The sequence below is a fragment of the Oncorhynchus keta genome, chromosome 35, assembly GCF_023373465.1.
Source record: "Oncorhynchus keta strain PuntledgeMale-10-30-2019 chromosome 35, Oket_V2, whole genome shotgun sequence".
NCBI lineage: Eukaryota > Metazoa > Chordata > Actinopteri > Salmoniformes > Salmonidae > Oncorhynchus > Oncorhynchus keta.
This window is the reverse complement of record NC_068455.1, coordinates 41,920,192-41,942,305: the sequence shown is the minus strand read 5'-3', so window position 1 is coordinate 41,942,305 and position 22,114 is coordinate 41,920,192. Positions and strand designations below refer to the sequence as shown.

At 41.7% G+C, this 22,114-nt stretch overlaps 2 protein-coding genes across 2 annotated transcripts; both read left to right on the top strand.

Moving 5' to 3' along the window:
- The first annotated feature begins 2,160 nt into the window (after positions 1–2,160).
- Positions 2,161–3,296, top strand: LOC127915972 (uncharacterized). The gene is made up of 2 exons (XM_052497052.1): positions 2,161–2,327; positions 2,406–3,296. Exons 1-2 carry the CDS (start codon positions 2,258–2,260, stop codon positions 3,209–3,211), a joined length of 876 nt encoding a protein of 291 aa, XP_052353012.1. The 5' UTR covers positions 2,161–2,257; the 3' UTR covers positions 3,212–3,296.
- Positions 3,297–3,324: 28 nt separating this feature from the next.
- On the top strand, positions 3,325–21,880 carry LOC118369126 (interphotoreceptor matrix proteoglycan 1-like). The gene is made up of 6 exons (XM_052497051.1): positions 3,325–3,818; positions 16,927–17,146; positions 17,556–17,766; positions 18,164–18,349; positions 20,028–20,108; positions 20,662–21,880. Exons 1-5 carry the CDS (start codon positions 3,390–3,392, stop codon positions 20,065–20,067), a joined length of 1,086 nt encoding a protein of 361 aa, XP_052353011.1. The 5' UTR covers positions 3,325–3,389; the 3' UTR covers positions 20,068–20,108; positions 20,662–21,880.
- The last annotated feature ends 234 nt before the right edge of the window (positions 21,881–22,114 follow it).

Sequence of the window (22,114 nt, the reverse complement as noted above, 5' to 3'; positions counted from 1 at the left end):
AGAGACAAAGAGTTTGAAGGTAGTCCTTGAAAAACATCCACAAGTACACCTCCAATTGACTCAAATGATGTCAGTTAGTCTATCAGAAGCTTCTAAAGCCATGACATAATTTTCTGGAATTTTCCAAGCTCTTTAAAGGCGCAGTCAACTTCATGTATGTAAACTTCTGACCCACTGGAATTGTGATACAGTGAGTTATAAGTGAAATAATCTGTCTGTAAACAATAGTTGGAAAAATGACTTTTGTCATGCACAAAGTAGATGTCCTAACTGACTTGCCAAACCTACAGCTTGTTAACAAGAAATTTCTGGAGTGGTTGAAAAACGAGTTTTAATGACTCCAACCTAAGTGTATGTAAACTTCCGACTTCAACTGTAACTGCGAACGTCTAGCAACCCAAAGGTTGCGTGTTTAAATGTCATTATGGACAACTTTAGCATTTAACCAACGTTAACCAGGTAACGTTAACCACCTAGGCTAGCTAATGTTATAACCACCTAGCTAACGTTAGAATTAGCTACCTAGCTAACATATCATACAAAATGGATAATGGATATCCACAAATGAATACATGCCATACGAAACATAACCTATACTAATTGGAGTGTCATGGATTTCCGTTTACTATGTTATGTCTACCCTTGAGTCCAGGTTGAATGACTGCCTTTTGCTAGTGTAGCAATACTAATGGTGATTTTCCATCTAGACTTGCCAGTGTTTGGCTCCAAGTCAGAGCAGATCCGTCGGAGCCATGGCCCAGTGAGACAAGGGTCCAGCCCGGGTTTGATGGAAATAGAAAAGTCTGAGCCTTTAGGGTAAAACGCTGAGGTAAATTCTCAGTGGAAATGTGCAGTAACATCCCAAATGAGCTTGTGCTTTAAAGGAGCTTAGGATAAAAAGGTAGACAAAGGGTAAAGCCAGCAATGTATTGGGCAACATCAAAAGACTGCATTCGATTTGTAACCCCAGAAAGATAAAGTGTGTAAACCTCATGAATGATTCCTAGAGAAAATGCACCCCTTCCGGATAAAGAAGAAATTCACAAAAGCCTGACAGCGCATAGAGGATTCTACAGTGACAAATCTATACTGAGTGCACAAAACATTAGGAACACCTGCTCTTTCCATGACATAGACTGACCAGGTGAATCCAGGTTAAAGCTATGATCCCTTATTGATGTCACTTGTTAAATCAACTTCAATCAGTGTAGATGAAGGGGAGGAGACAGGTTAAAGAAGGATTTTTAAACCTTGAGACAATTGAGACAAGGATTGTGTATGTGTGCCATTCAGAGAATGAATGGGCAAGTGAAAATATTTAATTGCATTTGTAGGGGGTATGTTAGTAGGTGCCAGGCACAACAGTTTGAGTGCGTCAAGATCTGCAATGCTGCTGAGTTTTTCACACTCAACAATTTCCCTTGTTTGCGAAGAATGGTCCACCACCCAAAGGACATCCAGCCTACTTGACACAACTGTGGGAAGCATTGGAGACAACATGGGCCAGCATCCTTGTGGAACGCTTTTGACACCTTGTCGACCATGCCCCTACAAATTGAGGCTGTTCTGAGAGCAAAAAAAGGGGGGGAATATTAGGAAGGTGTTCTTAATGTTTTGTACACTCAGTGTACATTGTACATTATACTGCAGGCCACTTATTTGTGTTTGCTTTTTCTCTGTGTTGGCTACATCGTTTCCAATTGCGTGATGTTATTTTGTTTCGAGTGATTACTGCCCCAGAGAGAGTGCTAAACATAACCATCAGATGTCTCTCTTTTCCACAGATGGTTCACATTTTTGACAAACTTCCTGGTTTCAAAAATCTTCGTGTTTTGGGATTTCGGTTGGTTGAATTTCGGTAGGTTGTTCAGGGAAAATGTGAAAGTACTAGGAAGTGAGCCAAATCTTTCATTTAATTGAACAGGCTCCATTAGTCATAGCATCACTGCTCAGAGAGTGTACTGTATATGTCATTAGAAAAGGAAAAACAAAGCAGTGATATATTAGCCAGAGGTATTTCAAACTCTGGTCTTTGCTATATTTGCTAAAATACTAAGATAGGAAATACTGTGAGAAAGTCATACTATTTCTCCAATATAAGCTCTGCTTTGTTGACAGATCTGATGATGTGTCAGTCCGCTATGCTGTGGTGTTTGAGACGAATGGAGAAGACCGTGAAGAAGAATCAGTTTCCACTATAGAACCAGGCACAATAACAAGGACAGTTGTTTACACAAATGGACACAAACTGAAAGATATGGTTTCCAAGGCCTTAAGCGTGGAGACGTCCCTGCCTGTGGAAATACATACACTCAGTTTTGAACCTGGTAAGCTTCATTTAAAGCTCATGTCAATTGGGATATAATCATTGAGGAGAATGCTAACTTTTCATTTTCCCCCTTCAGATCCCACTGTTTCTCTAAGAGAGGAGTTGGAAGCGACAACCTTGGTAACCTTGCCAGAGGAGGGTGTTGGGAACACTGAAGGTTTTTTCCCAACTGTTGCTGTCGGAGAGGACTATCTTGAGACTTTTACAGACATGCCTGAGGAATACATCATTGTCCCTTTCAGTGACTCAGTTATTGTTCTTCCTGCTGAGGCTACCACTGCCTCAGCCCCAGATACACCCCCCACGGATATTAGTGAGGGTCCTCCCTCAGTAGAAGCAGTAGAGGAGACTGTAGTGGATGCTAGAGATGAGACAGTTGATGAAGAGGCTACAGATGAGACACTTGGCATAGAGGAGCCTCCAGTGGATGTTACAGGGGAGAGGATTGAGGTAGAGGAAACTGTGGATGCCACTGAGGAGACAATTAACATGAAGCCTGCAGAGGATGCCACAGAGGAGACACTTGATATAGAGGAGACTGTGGATGCGACAGAAGAAGACTACCTTTGGGTTTGGCCACCAGTAGCAACAATGGCGGCCATTACGGAACAGCCTGCCACTGAGGAGACACTTGATGTAGAGGAAACTGTGGCTGTGACAGAAGTCTACCTTTGGGTTTGGCCACCAGTTACAAGAACGTCTGTTATGAAACAGCCTACCACAAAATTGATTACTCCCTTTCCTCCTGAGAAAGATGTTGTAGATGAGGAAACCCCCCCAACTGTTGAACCTGAGGAAGATGAAGGTAACATTCCTCTTATAACGCGAGTGACAACATTTATGGGAGCATTTTTTGATTTTAATTTCAATCTTTTTGATTGAAATGGATTTGAATGTCATTTTCTGATATTTTTTATTTTCTTTAAAAGGACCCACAACTACTGAGGCGGCTTTAGAGGAGCAACTGGACAGAGAAAATCTAATTATCACCACTACAGCATCTCTAGACGTAGAACCTGCATCCATCGGAACATTCACCACTGCTACAAAATCACAAACCATGCCTTCATCGGAGGATGACATCATCCAAGCAGAGCCTGAGGAAATTCCCTCTGCATCTTTTCCCCCTATAGCCCATGGACCTTCAGAAGGTGGGGACACCACCCGAGAACAGGAACCACTTAAGACGGCCATGGATATGTCTACTGATGACCCTGACATGCAAGAAGACATAGAAATGGTAGAAACGGACGGTACAGAAGCAGCCGATACGCTGGATGAGTTTGTCAGTGGATTGGAAGGTCCATTTGAGTCCACTGCAGCCCCCGGACTCAGACACATGAGCACCCCTTTAATGGCCACTACTGAAAAGGACAAAGAGATGGTGGTTTTCTTTAGTTTGCGAGTCACTAACATGATGTTTTCCGAGGACCTGTCCAACAAGAGCTCTCCTGAGTACAGGTCATTGGAGAATACTTTTCTTGAGCTGGTAGGTAGATACAATTTTGTGCTCGATATTATGTTTCTGCATGCCTTGTTGTCATACCTGTATTTTTAGCTCCAAACTGTTTGATAATCTAATTGTGCAGTAAGTAATGATTGGATGTGGTTTGAAGTGACACCTCAGTAAGAACTAAAGATTTGAGTAGCCCCAAGTGACAAGAGGCTATTTTGTAACATAGACAAGTGATGTAAGCCTTAAGGCGTCTGCATTAGAGGTCAACCGATTATGATTTTTCAATGCCGATACCAAAAATAGCCAATTTTTATATACACTGCTCAAAAAAATAAAGGGAACACTAAAATAACACATCCTAGATCTGAATGAAATATTCTTATTAAATACTTTTTTCTTTACATAGTTGAATGTGCTGACAACAAAATCACACAAAAATTATCAATGGAAATCAAATGTATCAACCCATGGAGGTCTGGATTTGGAGTCACACTCAAAATTAAAGTGGAAAACCACACTACAGGCTGATCCAACTTTGATGTAATGTCCTTAAAACAAGTCAAAATGAGGCTCAGTAGTGTGTGTGGCCTCCACGTGCCTGTATGACCTCCCTACAACGCCTGGGCATTCTCCTGATGAGGTGGCGGATGGTCTCCTGAGGGATCTCCTCCCAGACCTGGACTAAAGCATCCGCCAACTCCTGCACAGTCTGTGGTGCAACGTGGCGTTGGTGGATGGAGCGAGACATGATGTCCCAGATGTGCTCAATTGGATTCAGGTCTGGGGAACGGGCGGGCCAGTTCATAGCATCAATGCCTTCCTCTTGCTGGAACTGCTGACACACTCCAGCCACATGAGGTCTAGCATTGTCTTGCATTAGGAGGAACCCAGGGCCAACCCCACCAGCATATGGTCTCACAAGGGGTCTGAGGATCTCATCTCGGTACCTAATGGCAGTCAGGCTACCTCTGGCGAGCACATGGGGGGCTGTGCGGCCCCCCAAAGAAATGCCACCCCACACCATGACTGACCCACCGCTAAACCGGTCATGCTGGAGGATGTTGCAGGCAGCAGAACGTTCTCCACGGTGTCTCCAGACTGTCACATGTGCTCAGTGTGAACCTGCTTTCATCTGTGAAGAGCACAGGGCGCCAGGGGCGAATTTGCTATTCTTGGTGTTCTCTAGCAAATGCCAAATGTCCTGCACGGTGTTGGGCTGTAAGCACAACCCCCACCTGTGGACGACGGGCCCTCATACCACCCTCATGGAGTCTGTTTCTGACCATTTGAGCAGACACATGTACATTTGTGGCCTGCTGGAGGTCATTTTGCAGGGCTCTGGCAGTGCTCCTCCTGCTCCTCCTTGCAGAAAGGCGGAGGTAGCGGTCCTGCTGCTGGGTTGTTGCCTTCCTACGGCCTCCTCCACGTCTCCTGATGTACTGGCCTGTCTCCTGGTAGCGCCTCCATGCTCTGGACACTACGCTGACAGACACAGCAAACCTTCTTGCCATAGCTCGCATTGATGTCCCATCCTGGATGAGCTGCACTACCTGAGACACGTGTGTGGGTTGTAGACTCCGTCTCATGCTACCACTAGAGTGAAAGCACCGCCAGCATTCAAAAGTGACCAAAACATCAGCCAGGAAGCATAGGAACTGAGAAGTGGTCTGTGGTCAAATCAAATCAAATCAAATATATTTGTCACATACACATGGTTAGCAGATGTTAATGCGAGTGTAGCGAAATGCTTGTGCTTCTAGTTCCGACAATGCAGTAATAACCAACAAGTAATCTAACTAACAATTCCTAAACTACTGTCTTATACACAGTGTAAGGGGATAAAGAATATGTACATAAGGATATATGAATGAGTGATGGTACAGAGCAGCATAGGCAAGATACAGTAGATGGTATCAAGTACAGTATATACATATAAGATGAGTATGTAAACAAAGTGGCATAGTTAAAGTGGCTAGTGATACATGCATTACATAAGGATGCAGTCGATGATATAGAGTACAGTATATACGCATATGAGATGAATAATGTAGGGTAAGTAACATTATATAAGGTAGCATTGTTTAAAGTGGCTAGTGATATATTTACATCATTCCCATCAATTCCCATTATTAAAGTGGCTGGAGTTGAGTCAGTGTCAGTGTGTTGGCAGCGGCCACTCAATGTTAGTGGTGGCTGTTTAACAGTCTGATGGCCTTGAGATAGAAGCTGTTTTTCAGTCTCTCGGTCCCAGCTTTGATGCACCTGTACTGACCTCGCCTTCTGGATGATAGCGGGGTGAACAGGCAGTGGCTCGGGTGGTTGATGTCCTTGATGATCTTTATGGCCTTCCTGTAACATCGGGTGGTGTAGGTGTCCTGGAGGGTAGGTAGTTTGCCCCGGTGATGCGTTGTGCAGACCTCACTACCCTCTGGAGAGCCTTACGGTTGAGGGCGGAGCAGTTGCCGTACCAGGCGGTGATACAGCCCGCCAGGATGCTCGATTGTGCATCTGTAGAAGTTTGTGAGTGCTTTTGGTGACAAGCCAAATTTCTTCAGCCTCCTGAGGTTGAAGAGGCGCTGCTGCGCCTTCTTCACGATGCTGTCTGTGTGAGTGGACCAATTCAGTTTGTCTGTGATGTGTATGCCGAGGAACTTAAAACTTGCTACCCTCTCCACTACTGTTCCATAGATGTGGATAGGGGTGTTCCCTCTGCTGTTTCCTGAAGTCCACAATCATCTCCTTAGTTTTGTTGACGTTGAGTGTGAGGTTATTTTCCTGACACCACACTCCGAGGGCCCTCACCTCCTCCCTGTAGGCCACCTTGTCGTTGTTGGTAATCAAGCCTACCACTGTTGTGTCGTCCGCAAACTTGATGATTGAGTTGGAGGCGTGCATGGCCACAGTCGTGGATGAACAGGGAGTACAGGAGAGGGCTCAGAACGCACCCTTGTGGGGCCCCAGTGTTGAGGATCAGAGGGGAGGAGATGTTGTTACCTACCCTCACCACCTGGGGGCGGCCCGTCAGGAAGTCCAGTACCCAGTTGCACAGGGCGGGGTCGAGACCCAGGGTCTCGAGCTTGATGACGAGCTTGGAGGTACTATGGTGTTGAATGCCGAGCTGTAGTCGATGAACAGCATTCTCACATAGGTATTCCTCTTGTCCAGATGGGTTAGGGCAGTGTGCAGTGCGGTTGAGATTGCATCGTCTGTGGACCAATTTGGGCGGTAAGCAAATTGGAGTGGGTCTAGGGTGTCAGGTAGGGTGGAGGTGATATGGTCCTTGACTAGTCTCTCAAAGCACTTCATGATGACGGAAGTGAGTGCTACGGGGCGGTAGTCGTTTAGCTCAGTTACCTTAGCTTTCTTGGGAACAGGAACAATGGTGGCCCTCTTGAAGCATGTGGGAACAGCAGACTGGTATAGGGATTGATTGAATATGTCCGTAAACACACCGGCCAGCTGGTCTGCGCATGCTCTGAGGGCGCGGCTGGGGATGCCGTCTGGGCCTGCAGCCTTGAGAGGGTTAACACGTTTAAATGTCTTACTCACCTCGGCTGCAGTGAAGGAGAGACCGCATGTTTTCGTTGCAGGCCGTGTCAGTGGCACTGTATTGTCCTCAAAGCGGGCAAAAAAGTTATTTAGTCTGCCTGGGAGCAAGACATCCTGGTCCGTGACTGGGCTGGATTTCTTCCTGTAGTCCGTGATTGACTGTAGACCCTGCCACATGCCTCTTGTGTCTGAGCCGTTGAATTGAGATTCTACTTTGTCTCTGTCTGACGCTTAGCTTGTTTGATAGCCTTGCGGAGGGAATAGCTGCACTGTTTGTATTCGGTCATGTTACCAGACACCTTGCCCTGATTAAAAGCAGTGGTTCGCGCTTTCAGTTTCACGCGAATGCTGCCATCAATCCACGGTTTCTGGTTAGGGAATGTTTTAATCGTTGCTATGGGAACGACATCTTCAACGGACGTTCTAATGAACTCGCACACCGAATCAGCGTATTCGTCAATTTGTTATCTGACGCAATCGAAACATATTCCAGTCCACGTGCTGGAAGCAGTCTTGGAGTGTGGAGTCAGCTTGGTCAGACCAGTGTTGGACAGACCTCAGCGTGGGAGCCTCTAGTTTTAGTTTCTGTCTGTAGGCAGGGATCAGCAAAACGGAGTCGTGGTCAGCTTTTCGGAAAGGGGGCGGGGCAGGGCCTTATATGCGTCGCGGAAGTTAGAGTTACAATGATCCAAGGTTTTCCACCCCTGGTTGCGCAATCGATATGCTGATAAAATTTAGGGAGTCTTGTTTTCAGATTAGCCTTGTTAAAATCCCCAGCTACAATGAATGCAGCCTCCGGATAAATGGTTTCCAGTTTGCAAAGAGTTAAATAAAGTTTGTTCAGAGCCATCGATGTGTCTGCTTGGGGGATATATACGGCTGTGATTATAATCGAAGAGAATTCTCTTGGTAGATAATGCGGTCTACATTTGATTGTGAGGAATTCTAAATCAGGTGAACAGAAGGATTTGAGTTCCTGTATGTTTCTTTCATCACACCATGTCTCGTTAGTCATAAGGCATACGGCCCCGCCCCTCTTCTTACCAGAAAGGTGTTTGTTTCTGTCGGTGCGATGCGTGGAGAAACCAGCTGGCTGCACCGCTTCGGATAGCGTCTCTCCAGTGAGCCATGTTTCCGTGAAGCACAGAACGTTACAGTCTCTGATGACCCTCTGGAATGCTACCCTTGCTCGGATTTCATCAACCTTGTTGTCTAGAGACTGGACATTGGCAAGAAGAATGCTAGGGAGTGGTGCACGGTGTGCTCGTCTCCGTAGTCTGACCAGAAGACCGCCGCGTTTCCCTCTTTTTCAGAGTCGTTTTTTTGGGTCGCTGCATGCGATCCATTCCGTTGTCCTGTTTGTAAGGCAGAACACAGGATCCGCGTCGCGAAAAACATATTCTTGGTCGTACTGATGGTGAGTTGACGCTGATCTTATATTCAGTAGTTCTTCTCGACTGTATGTAATGAAACCTAACCTGGGGTACTAATGTAAGAAATAACACGTAAAAAAACTAAAAACTGCATAGTTTCCTAGGAACGCGAAGCGAGGCGGCCATCTCTGTCGGCGCCACCTTCAGATCCACTCCTTTATTGGGGGTGTCTTGCAAATTGCCTATAATTTCCACCTGTTGTCTATTCCAATTGCACAACAGCATGTGAAATTTATTGTCAATCAGTGTTGCTTCCTAAGTGGACAGTTTGATTTCACAAAAGTGTGATTGACTTGGAGTTACATTGTGTTGTTTAAGTGTTCCCTTTATTTTTTTGAGCAGTGTACATTTGTAATAATGACAAGTAAAGCAATGTGGCGGCAGCATAGCCTAGTGGTTAGAGCATTGGACTATTAACCGAAAGGTTGCAAGATCAAATCCCCAAGCTGACAAGGTACAAATCTGTCAATCTGCCCCTGAACAAGGCTGTCATTGAAAATAAGAATTTGTTCTTAACTGACTTACCTAGTAAAATACTGAATGAACCCTTTCATTTTACCTCAATATAATACATAAATAAAATCTAATTAGTCTCAAATAAATAATGAAACATGTTCAATTTGGTTTAAATAATGCAAAAACACAGTGTTGGAGAAGTAAGTAAAAGTGCAATATGTGCCATGTAAAAAAGCTAACGTTTAAGTTTCTCGCTCAGAACATGAGAACACATGAAAGATGGTGGTTCAATATTCCCAGTTCCTCAATATTCCCAGTTAAGAAGTTTTAGGTTGTAGTTATTATAGGAATTGTGAAACTTAGACTATTTCTCTCCATAGCATTTCTATTTCATATACCTTTGACTATTGGATGTTATTATAGGCACTTTAGTATTGCCAGCTTAATCTCGGGAGTTGATAGGCTTCAAGTCATAAATGGCGCTGTGCCTCAAACATTACTAAGAGCTGCTCGCAAACGCAGTAAAGTGCTGTTTGAATGAATGCTTACGAGCCTGCTGCTGCCTACCATCGCTCAGTCAGACTGCCCTATCAAATATCAAATCATAGACTTAATTATAATAAACACACAGAAATACGAGCCTTTGGTCATTAATATGGTCAAATCCGGAAACTATCATTTAGAAAACAAGACGTTTATTCTTTCAGGGAAATATGAATCCACTCCGTATTTTGTCGAACGGGTGGCAACCCTAAGTGCTGTTACATTGCACAACCTTCAATGTTATGTCATATTTATGTAAAATTCTGGCAAACTAATTACGGTCTTTGTTTGGAAGAAACACAGTTCGCAATGATCCAGAAGGCCCAAACTTTTGCATACACCCTGACTCTGCTTGCACTGAATGCAAGAGAAGTGACACAATTTCCCTAGTTAATATTGCCTGCTAACATGCATTTATTTTAACTAAATATGTTGGTTTTAAAAAATATACTTCTGTGTATTAATTTAAGAAAGGCATTGATGTTTATGGTTAGGTACATTTGTGCAGCGAATGCGCTTTTGTTAAATCATCACCCGTTTTGCGAAGTTGAATTAGGCTGTGATTCGATGATACAATCAATGCAGTGCCTGTTAATTTATGCAACGCAGGACAAGCTAGTTAACCTAGTAATATCATCAACCATGTGTAGTTAACTAGTGATTATGTGAAGATTGATGTTTTTTTATAAGATAAGATAAGTTTAATGCAGCCAGCAACTTACCTTGGCTCATTGCAGCCACAAGGTCCTTTTGACGCTGCACTTGCGTAACAGGTGGTCAGCCTGCCACGCAGTTTCCTCATGGATTGCAATGTAATCGGCCATAATTGGTGTCCAAAAAGTCTGATTACCGATTGTTATGAAAACTTGAAATCTGCCCTAATTAATCGGCCATGTCTGTAATCGGTCGACCTCTAGTCTGCATACTAGGTTCGGTTTGCTCCTAGCAGAACTCGGCTAGGCGAAGCGAACGTCTATGCCTTGCATACTCCATTAAAAATACAAATTGCTGTTTGTCCCTCATGAGACGCCGTACAACAACATAGCCATAACAGTTCCTCAAAATAGGACGGAAACAGGATTCCCAAAAATGTAACAAAAATCCCCCCAAAAACTTCTAAACTACCAAAAAATAAATAAATAAACTAAATAAAACAACATTTCTGTTAAAAAATAAACCAGATCTGATCCCGACACAGGTTCAAGGGGAACCTGGGAGGGCGGGTCTTCCAGCGACAGTACCCCTTACAAGTCTTCAGATGTAAAATCCTTAAGTCCCAACAACTTTTCTGCCACAATAATGTCCAGTTTCTTAGACCTCTTTGAGACTTGTGCCGTACAGTTTATAACTGTGGCAATGAATGCCACAAAATCCACCTTTTTATCACACAGGATATCTTTTGACTGGCAGCAAACATTTAATACAGGCTGTGATGCATCCACTACCATATCTTCACTAGCATCACTTGTTTTTTCAATTATTTTAATCGCCTCCACATAGGAGATGGCCTCCTGAGTGCGCGAGGCATTACTACAGACCCTGGTTCGATCCTGGGCTGTATCACAACCGGCCGTGATCGGTAGTCCCATAGGGCGGCACACAATTGACCCAGCGTCGCTATGGGAGGGTTTGCCCGGTGTAGGCCGTCACTGTAAAATAAGAATTTGCTCTTAACTGACTTGCATAGTTAAATAAAGGTTCAATTGAAAAGGAGATTCAATTGACCGCTCTAACTTTTTCCACCTCAATCTCCTTCATCCTTACAGGGCACTCCAGGAACTCGGAATCATGATCCCCACCACAATTGCTTTTACACACCATTCTTCAATATATTCTGTCTGTCTGCACACACTTGAAACGTGGCCAAATCTTTCACAATTCTTACACTACAATGGTTTGAGAACGAAAGCTCTTACAGCGTATACGACGAAACCATGCTTCACATGCGTAGGTATTTGCTCTTTATCAAAAAACAACAGGACTGACAGACTTGATTATTTTTCTCCATTCACCCAGCGGGTCAGACGCCGGGTACCAACCACACCAGGAAGTTTTCTTCATCAAAATAAGACTGGTCACTCTGACAGACTCCACGTTTCCCAGCGCATACTTCAGCATTTTCGACACCTGAAATGGGTTTCCCACATATCCATCTTTACTCGACAAACACATCCCAACAAGAAGCGATTCATTATGAATCATACACATATCCTCCACTCCCATTTTAGAGTAGAGGTAATGTGTAACAATTTCCTTTTTGTTCCAGTTTTTGCAACCACTGTTGTCCATTGAGAACATTCGTCTTCACCAACTTTGCTTGACCCGCTGCTTGATTCAAACTCAGCATCCAATTCTGCCATCTTTTTCCTGTACCGGAACCTGGACCGGACCGGAACCAAAACTTATCGTCTCTCGTTGAATAACAACAAACACTTAATTGAAGATTGTCTACTGTTGACCAATCATGATGAATGGGCGTAGACTTCAGCGACCAAACTTCGGCATGTCTCAAGAAAAAATAGGGTGTGCTCAAACAGCCCCAAAAAAGCCTGCCAAACACCAAAACACTGTCATAATATATGTCAAAACTGTTTCAACTGGGACGCACACGGTTAGCTTTATCCTCACTGGTGCTATATCTTAATGCATTGGTGGAAGTTCTCACAGTTCATCAGAAGTCCTGTCCATATAAAATCTGGCTACATTTGGTTTTTACTTAGAACCATTTCTCTGAGCCCAGACACTCACCAAATCCTGGAGCCAATAATCGGGGACTGGAAGACAGAGAACGTTAGCTTCAATATCAGTATTTCCATATTGGAAATACATCTTCCAAGCCTCAGAGAGAGCATGACCTATCTATTTTCTATATTTTCTGTACATACAGTTGAAGTCGGAAGTTTACATACACTTAGGTTGGTGTCATTAAAACTCATTTTTCAACACTCCACATATTTCTTGTTAACAAACTATAGTTTTGGCAAGTCGGTTAGGACATCTACTTTAATTTTTCCAACAATTGTTTAGAGACACATTATTTCACTTATTTCACTGTATCACAATTCCATTGGGTCAGAAGTTTACATACACTAAATTGACTGTGCCTTTAAACAGCTTGGAAAATTCCAGAAAATGATGTCATGACTTTAGAAGCTTCTGATAGGCTAACTGACATCATTTGAGTCAATTGGAGGTGTACCTGTGGATGTTTTTGAAGGCCTACCTTCAAACTCAGTGCCCTCTTTGCTTGACAAGCTGACATCATGGGACAATCAAAAGAAATCAGCCAAGCCCTCAGAGAAAAATTGGAGACTTCCACAAGTCTGGTTCATCCTTGGAAGCAATTGCCAAACGCCTGAAGGTACCACATTCATCTGTACAAACAATAGTACGCAAGTATAAACACCATGGGACAACGCAGCTGTCATACCGCTCAGGAAGGAGATGCGTTCTGTCTCCTAGAGATGAACGTACTTTGGTGCGAAAAGTGCAGATCAATCCCAGAACAACAGCAAAGGACCTTGTGCCACTGGCCGCGTCGCAGGTCCATTTGTTATTGTTTTTGTTTTTGAGGAAATTAGCATCCAGCATCGTGGTACATTTTTTTTTTAACACCTCTATCTCGCATGCAGTGATGTGCAGTGATGACCTAGGGGAAAAAAAATCTGTGTTCGTTGTTTACAGTAGCGTCTTTGTTGTAATATCCCAAACGGACGTGGCAGTTTTATCGCTGTGGATTTCAGCTTTAAAAAGTTTAAAAACAGTGCCCGAACCAAATATTTGCTGGATTTTTATTTTATTTTTTAGGTACATCCAACTATTGTTGACAGCTTAGAATTTTGCTGGGAATAATTATTTATCTTGTGCTCTTTTGCTTTGTATTCCACAATGTTTGTAATACATTCTGACTAGTGTGCATGTTTGCTGTAGCTTGCTACATACATTTGAAAGAGGCGCTGTGGTCAAGGAAAGTATTTTTGTCGTATGCTGGTTTCTTACAGTATGTGTGAGTAGGACTCTAGTAGTGAATTAATTGTGCCTATGGTTTGATGAACTGAATAAGTGCCTTATATTGCAAAAGCAGGAAAGTCTCCATCTTTTGTTCCATGATGGGAGTGAGCTTTATTAAACTCCCTTACAGCTAACTGTATGTGGACAGCCCTGGGTGGTCTGAATCAGGGGTCCCAGTACTATAGGCAATGTTTTCCTAAGGGGGTTTCTGACTGAGTAAGAGGCTTTAGGTAATTCTGGTTAGCACAAGCACAACACATGTTCTACATGAGTTCTCTTTTTTTAGTGGTCTCAATCCGCTTAGTTCAAGATCAGTCAATTGTGTGTGTTTTTAGTGTGCACGAACATGCATGCATGAGATTTTAGGTACATATTTTGAGGATATAGGCAGGGTTACAGCTAATGGCATGGGTAACTCAATTGGTTCAAGTGCACAAGAGAGAACAAGTGCTTAGGGAGTGAGCTTTTCTCCCAATACAAGTAGGTTGTAATGAATTGGTACGTCGTCACACTATATACGTCTGCCTAGTCAGCTCTACCATTGCTATGTTTGACAGCCCTGCCTAGTACAAACTATAATCACTTAAACCCATGAAAGACAAACTCTGCTCTTTTAGAGATGTGAATTCATACCAATTGCAATTGAATCTTTGGATTCTTCCAACTTGCACTCATCGATATACATCAGTGAAGGTAATATCTGTTGATGTTTGTATTTAGTTTGACACTGGGAAATATACTTGTATTTTGAAGAAGTGCCTTAACACGAAGTTATGTAAAGTCGTCAGCCTTGAACTTGGGATGTACACTGAGTGTACCAAACAATAGGAGCACCTTCCTGATATTGCCCTCAGGACACCCTCAATTCGTTTGGGCATGGACTCAACAAGGTGTTGAAAGCGTTCCACAGGGATGATGGCCCATGTTGACTCCAATGCTTTCCACATTTGTGTCAAGTTGGCCGGATGCCCCTTGGGTGCTGGCCCATTCTGGATACACACGGGAAACTGTTTGACGTAAAAAACCCAGCAGTGTTGCAGTTCTTCACACAAACCAGTGCGCCTGGCACCTACTACCATACCCCATTGAAAGGGACAAAAAAAATATGCCTTACCCATTCACCCTCGGAATGGCAGTCATACACAATCCTTGTCTCAATTGTCTGAAGGCATAAAAGGCTTCATTAACCTGTCTCCTCCCCTTCATCTATATTGATTTGAAGTGGATTTAACAAATCAAATCAAATGTCATTTGTCACATACACATGGTTAGCAGATGTTAATGCGAAATGCTTGTGCTTCTAGTTCCGACAATGCAGTAATAACCAACGAGTAATCTAACCTAACAGTTCCAAAACTACTACCTTATACACACAAGTGTAAAGGGATAAAGAATATGTACATAAAGATATATGAATGAGTGATGGTACAGAACGGCATAGGCAAGATGCAGTAGATGGTATCGAGTACAGTATATACATATGAGATGAGTAATATGGGGTAAACATACCCCACACCCATTTGTGATGTATCCTAGAGCCCCCTGCTTCCCTTTTGTCATACGAGGGGGTGTTCACCAGGACATCAAAGAAGAACCAGTAGATACACTTGTATCTACTGGTTCTTCTTTGTATCATTTGAACAAGTAAGGGCGGGTTTGTCATACTGCATGCGACTATATTCTGTAGGTTACTGTACATAATTTGATATTTAGAAAAACCTTTATTTTAGTGACATATTGTATTCTACAGTTTTCAGTTATTTTCTCAAACAAACAAGGTTATTGCTGTACGGACCGAGCTTGAGCAAAGCAGGATGTTAAGACGAAAGCACAGCGAGGATGGCTAACTTTGTTGATTTGAAATGTTAAGACAAATGGATGTACAGTGTCTGAGAAGTGCACCTGTCTAGCAGTCCATTTGCTGGAGGCCTTACCATAGTATGGAGCATGGTGCTCTGTTTGTGTGGTAAATTAGGTTGTATCAGGCCCATGGTGACCTGGCCTCTGCCTGCCAGTGATAAGTGGAGTAACCAGATCAGATAGAACTCCCTAATGCCTCGTATCTCTTTGTATACAGGCATGGAACAGTTGAGTTAAGGCACCGTGGTCTCTCCTCACAGTAATTGGTTTTCCCTGCAGTTACTTGTCTAAACACAGGTGCCTTACTCTTGAAGACTGAGTTCGCAGCTATAATAGCAATGCTCAGTCTTATTCTCGCTGGCAGTCAGGGACATTTAAAAAAATTGCCAATCACGTTTTAGAAATGGACATGATAAATGGAGATTCCGTAGATTTGGCTAAAATACAGAGCTTGACGGATTTGAGATTGTTCTGGTGGACTTGCACTGTTGTATTCCTGGTTTTTGTATTTGTTTCTTGAACAGATTGGTTGTTGTACAGGTCTCAATGGCCTTGCATTCTCTTTCTTATATTTGAACCTTTTTTCTCTTTTAACGTGGAACGAACACTGCTTGACTGTCCATAACACCTTACATAATAGTTGCTAACTAATGCTGGGTTTTGTGCTACATTTGGTAATGTTGATAATTTCCTTGTAATTTGCAGGATTTAATTATTGTGATGAATGAGATTATGTATACATGCATTTTATCAGTTAAAAAAACCCTGACCTGAATACAACTGCTCAGTTACAACCTGTATAGATGTAGAACTGGCAGACTGTGTGGTCCTCTACAGCTTTTGACGTGTTCCAGATAATGTTCTCCAAATCTTGGTCCTGGGAGGAAACAGATGTGCAGTTTTGTTTGAAATGAAATGGTCAAATGAGAGACAAAAGTGGAACTTTTTAATAAAACATTAAATTGAACTTTTATGCTCCCAGGAGCCAGATTTAATTCACTAGTCCTTTGTGGAGATGGCATTGGTGATGACCTTCATGTAAAATACTGTATGTCAAATTGTCATACCGTGTCCCAAAATACCATAATAATTTCGGATCGAAATGGTATGTTTGCCATCAGTTTATTTAAACTAAAAGTGAATCAAATCAGATAATTTTGAATGTCAACAGAAATATTAGTCAAATTACCATGAGAGAGTGGAAAGACAAATGTGACTAAAAGAAAATTGACGAAGCATTAAATGTGTGCTCTATACATACTACATTTGTTATTTCCCCTCTTTTCCAGATTCTCCCATATCTGCAATCTAATTTGACAGGATTTAAGCAATTGGAAATCCTCAACTTCAGGAATGGTAGTGTTGTGGTGAACAGCAAGATGAAATTAGACAAAGATGTGCCACATAACGTGACACAGGCCGTGCACTGTGTGCTCGAAGACTTTTGCAACACTGCGTCTAAACGACTAGACATTGAGATTGACAGTCGCTACCTGGACATAGAACCTGGTAAGATATCTCTCTCTATATTGGCCTCAGAAAGTCCTCTCTCCTATGTGATAGGAGCTGATTCTGTCTATGATATCTCCCATCTAAGTTATGGCGTACCAGAGGTCCCATGTCTTAATTATACTGTACTTCTAGAACACTCAATCTGGAAAGGTCAAAAGAATGCATGCCACAGCTTTGTCTTCTGCGAATCATGTCAAAAATTATTCTCCAATAAAGCCTCACAAGCACTTCTCTGGCTGAAACCGAATCACCTGCACCTTATTTAAAGCAGACGCCTTTATTCATATCAATCAAAGTGTCCTCTAGTTTGTCCTTTGCATGTGAGGACAATGAAGGAACAAAACAGGGAGAGACAGGCGGACAGCATTTAATTAATGCAAATGATTTATCTTCTTACTCATTTCAGCTGACCAAGCAACTCCCTGCAAGTTCTTGGCCTGCAATGAGTTTTCCCAATGTGTGGTAAACAGTTGGACCCAGGAGGCTGAGTGTTTGTGTGACCCTGGGTACAGCACTACGGATGGCCTGCCCTGCCAGAGTATTTGTAACCTGGAGCCACACTACTGCTTCAACGGGGGCCTTTGTGACATCATCCAGGGCCATGGAGCCACCTGCAGGTACCACCGAGCTAAAGGATCACGCAAACAGAGATGGCTATGGTCCTAACCAGTGGATGCTGCCGAGGGGAGGACGGCTCATAATAATGGCTGGACTGGAGCGAATGGAGTGGCATCAAACCATGTTTGATGTATTTGATACCACTCCACTCATACCGCTCCAGCCATTACCATGAACCTGTCCTCCCCAATTAAGATGCCACCAACCTCCTGTGGTACTCACCATTTACAAATTGAAACACTGACAACAGCTCTTCTTGATGTTGTCTAGCAGTAAAAAAAAAAAGTACCTAGAGGCATTGTTCAATCTGAAAGGCTTTTTGATGCATTGTCACCATAGTAGAAGACCAACAGCTGATAGGGATGACTCTAATCCTGTTTTCTCTTTAACATTTAGATGTCCTGTCGGGAAATACTGGCACTATCACGGAGTGCGCTGCAATGAGCTCGTGTTGCTGCCTGTAGACCCAACCATTTCCATAGCCTTCCTGGTGGGATGCCTTACCTTGGTTTGTGTCATCATAGGCATCTTGGTATTCATAAACAAGAAATGTATCGGGACCCGAAAGACCGTGACTTTGGTGTAAGCAGGCCTTTTGAAACTTTATTTGTTTTAGGGAGTTTTACTCTGATAGTTCTACCAGTTGTTGTTTTACAGATTTGTTATTACAGCCGTATCTGCTTCATATTATAGGCACACTCTTGCTCCCTATGCCTTTGAGAACACATAGAGTGAATCCTTTTTTTGAAAATGACAATGGTGTCTTGACTCAAGTATCCAGCATAAGTAGCCCATCAACATGAAGTAGTGGTGCTGGTTCTTCCCAAACAGAGCAAGAAGCTTTTCGCTCAATTGAAAATATACATCTAAGTATTGAGCTAATCTATATAGCTCAATTGGCCCCATGTTCTAAATAAACAAATACTACTAATTCAAACCTTAAGCAATCACCTAATATCTACTGACTCTGCTTATGACAAATTATCATTACGAGCCCCAGGAAACAACTTAGTATCCTTTCTATAGTAAGAATAGGGTTGACAAAATAAGAAAAAAGAAGAGCTTAAATCTTTGAGATTTAAAATAAAGCTTTAAGGAAGTAAAGTACTCACAACAAAGATGTTCTGTGGTATATCTTCAAAATATTCAGAACAGATTACATAAGAAAGGCTTAAGAAAACACTCAGTGAGCACGCAACGCATTGCCTGAGGAAGACCAATAGGTTGCGACGTGGTGCGTGCTCTCCGAGTGTTTTGTTATGTGATACGTTTTATTTTTTGAAGATAAAGCACTGAGTACTTTCCTTCATTAAATCTCTTTTTTTTTTCAAAGGAGCTCTCTTTCCTCGTATTTTGCATGATCTGCTCTTTTGCCCTCCTTTTCTTTCCACTCTCTTATGACTTCAACAAACATTTGGGGTGGTTAGTTCCTTCAACAAACTCTGAAGGAACACTTTACTGCTTCATTGTACAGTGAGATATACTTTCATACACTAAACCCATGCAAAAAATATCCTCATGATACAGTGTCCATAAAATTGGTTGAACCCTCAATGATACTATCTAGAGATGAAATGTCTGTCTATATATCAATTTGTAAAATATCTAAATCATGTGCTTGCATTTAAATTCCCCTGCACTTATTGGCCAGATTATATATCTATTGTATTGCAGGGATTTTTACTTGAGATCATTTGTGGTCATGGTCAGTGTACCCAAAAACATCCAAGCCCTGGTTGATTTGAGGTCAGACATTTTAGACTACTACAGTAGATGTGGTGCAGTTTCAAGAAAATACTCTATGCCGAACCATGCTGGGAAGGCAAAGGAAGGGATACCTAGTCAGTGGCACAATTTGAATGCATTCAACCTAAATGTGTTCTACATTTAACCCAACCCCTCTGAATCAGAGAGGTGCGGGGGGCTGCCTTAATTGACGTCCATGTCATTGGCGCAATGGGGGGGCAGTTGTTGGGGGTTCGAACCAGCAACCTTTCATTTACCTGCCCAAACCTCTTAAAGGCTAGATTACCTGTAGTAATAGAGCCATGCACTTGTAGATGTCCGGTGTAATACTAATTTATCATCATTGCAGAACAATATTACCCAACCCCCACCCTCAATGTCTCTCCTTGAAATTATATGTAGTGCCAAACGCTTGCCTGCTTACCCTTTTGCTCAGCCTTTTAAAACGCTTCTTGTGAGTTCCTTTTGAACTATGAACAGTGTAAAGCTGTGTTTTTCCTATGCTTTGACACAGATCCCCAGACAGCGCGACACAACCAGACACGACAAGCTAGTCTCTGAAATGGTAGATTTACATCACCGTATACCACACAAGGTAAGGCCAAAAATCTGATCTTGGGCTCAGTTTGAGTCATATTGTACCATGTGCAAATATGTTTATATATGACTTTAAATACTTCCTTGGAAAAGCATTTCAAATCATTAAGGTAAGACATGAATTGATAAGGTTGATTCAGATTTATTTCTTAACCAAATCATATTTTTGAGCTTTGCATTGTATTTCTTCAAATCAAAAAGTATGATTCAGAAAATGTAGAAGTAAATTAGTGGTTGTGACATTTTCCATCTAACATGAGCATAATTACTTACGAGTATCAATTATTTTAAAATGGATGTGAATGATAATTGCAATATTACTGCAAATTATTCACTAAATGATTGTCTGCAAAATAACCTAAAAACAACCATAATGTATATTGTTTGTAATATACACTGCCGTTCAAAAGTTTGGGCTCACTTAGAAATGTCCTTGTTTTTTAAAGAAAAGCTAATTTTTTTTCTCCATTAAAATAACATCAAATTGATCAGAAACACAGTGTAGACATTTTTAATGTTGTAAATGACTATTGTAACCTTTCATTCCTCAGAACAAGAGACTGACGAAGTTGAGGAGAAAGTCTTTGTTTCTGGCCATTTTGAGCCTGTAATCGAAACCACAAATGCTGATGCTCCAGATACTCAACTAGTCTTTAGAAGGACAGTTGTATTGTTTCTTTAATCAGCAAAACCGTTTTCAACTGTGCTAACATAATTGCAAAAGGGTTTTCCAATGATCAAGTAGCCTTTTTAAAATGATAAACTTGGATTAGCGAACACAATGTGCCATTGGAACACAGGAGTGATGGTTGCTGATAATGGGCCTTTGTAGATATTCCATTAAAAATGAGCAGTTTCCAGCTACAATAGTCATTTACAACATTAACAATGTCTACACTGTGTTTCTGATCAATTTTATTTTAATGGAGAAAAAAAGTGCTTTTCTTTTAAAAACAAGGACATTTCTAAGTGACCACACACTTTTGAACGTTAGTGTATGTAAATTAGTCTGGCATGCTATAATCAGCTGTTTTAGTCATTAAGGGATAATTTCTCCTTGACATTGAGCACATATTAATTTATTTTAAGTGGGTGTTTAATAATGACATACCGTTAAGCATGCATCATTTAACTATTTTAATTGGGGTATATTTATGTAATTTACCACTATTTTGGATATATTATTTCACGTTTCAATACGATTACAAATGTTATATGCAATTTGTGACATGGAATAACATTTGGTATACCCTTTTTCACTTGTCCTCTTTTCAGTTGTGGTGACCACCAAATGAATACTGAACTTGTTGCCTGTTAAGGGCTTCAGATAACGAATGCTTTGAGGTAATTGTTCTTTGATGGCTCATCTCTTGCCAGTCTACACAGACTTTAAAAGCAACATAAGTCTTGGTTGCTTTGAACTTGAGCTGTATATTCATGTCATGGCAGTGGACTTCTCTATTACTGGAATTACATGGTGAAATGTACCTAGGATAGGATGCATAATTTCAGACAGCTGTGTGGATATTAAATGCTGAACTAGAGGGTTGTGTTAAACTGTACATATTAATGGCTAGGTTATATATTGAAGGCTAGGAATGTTTTTCAGATACTGTATATCCTTCAAAGGTTTTCTTTCCTCACAATGAGGAATTTATTTACACATTGATACACATGGTGGTATCATTACCATAGATGAGATGGTTGTTTTAATGTTATTCTAACTTGTGTTCAGTGTCCCAAAAAAAATAAAATGAATGTGAACTTTGACTCCAGTCTTGTTTTGAAGCAATACTCTTGAATATGATTATAGCCTAGTGTTGTGTAGGTGAAACATGTAGCAATACATCTGTGTGAAGAAAGTCAGTCCTATACTACTGGTTGACATAACACACTTGGAGGATGTGTAAAGATTTTTTTTACACTCTTACATTTGATAGTAAAAAATAAAGATTTTTGGGGGATCAATTGGTTATTTCATTGAATTGCTAACACTCAATGCAT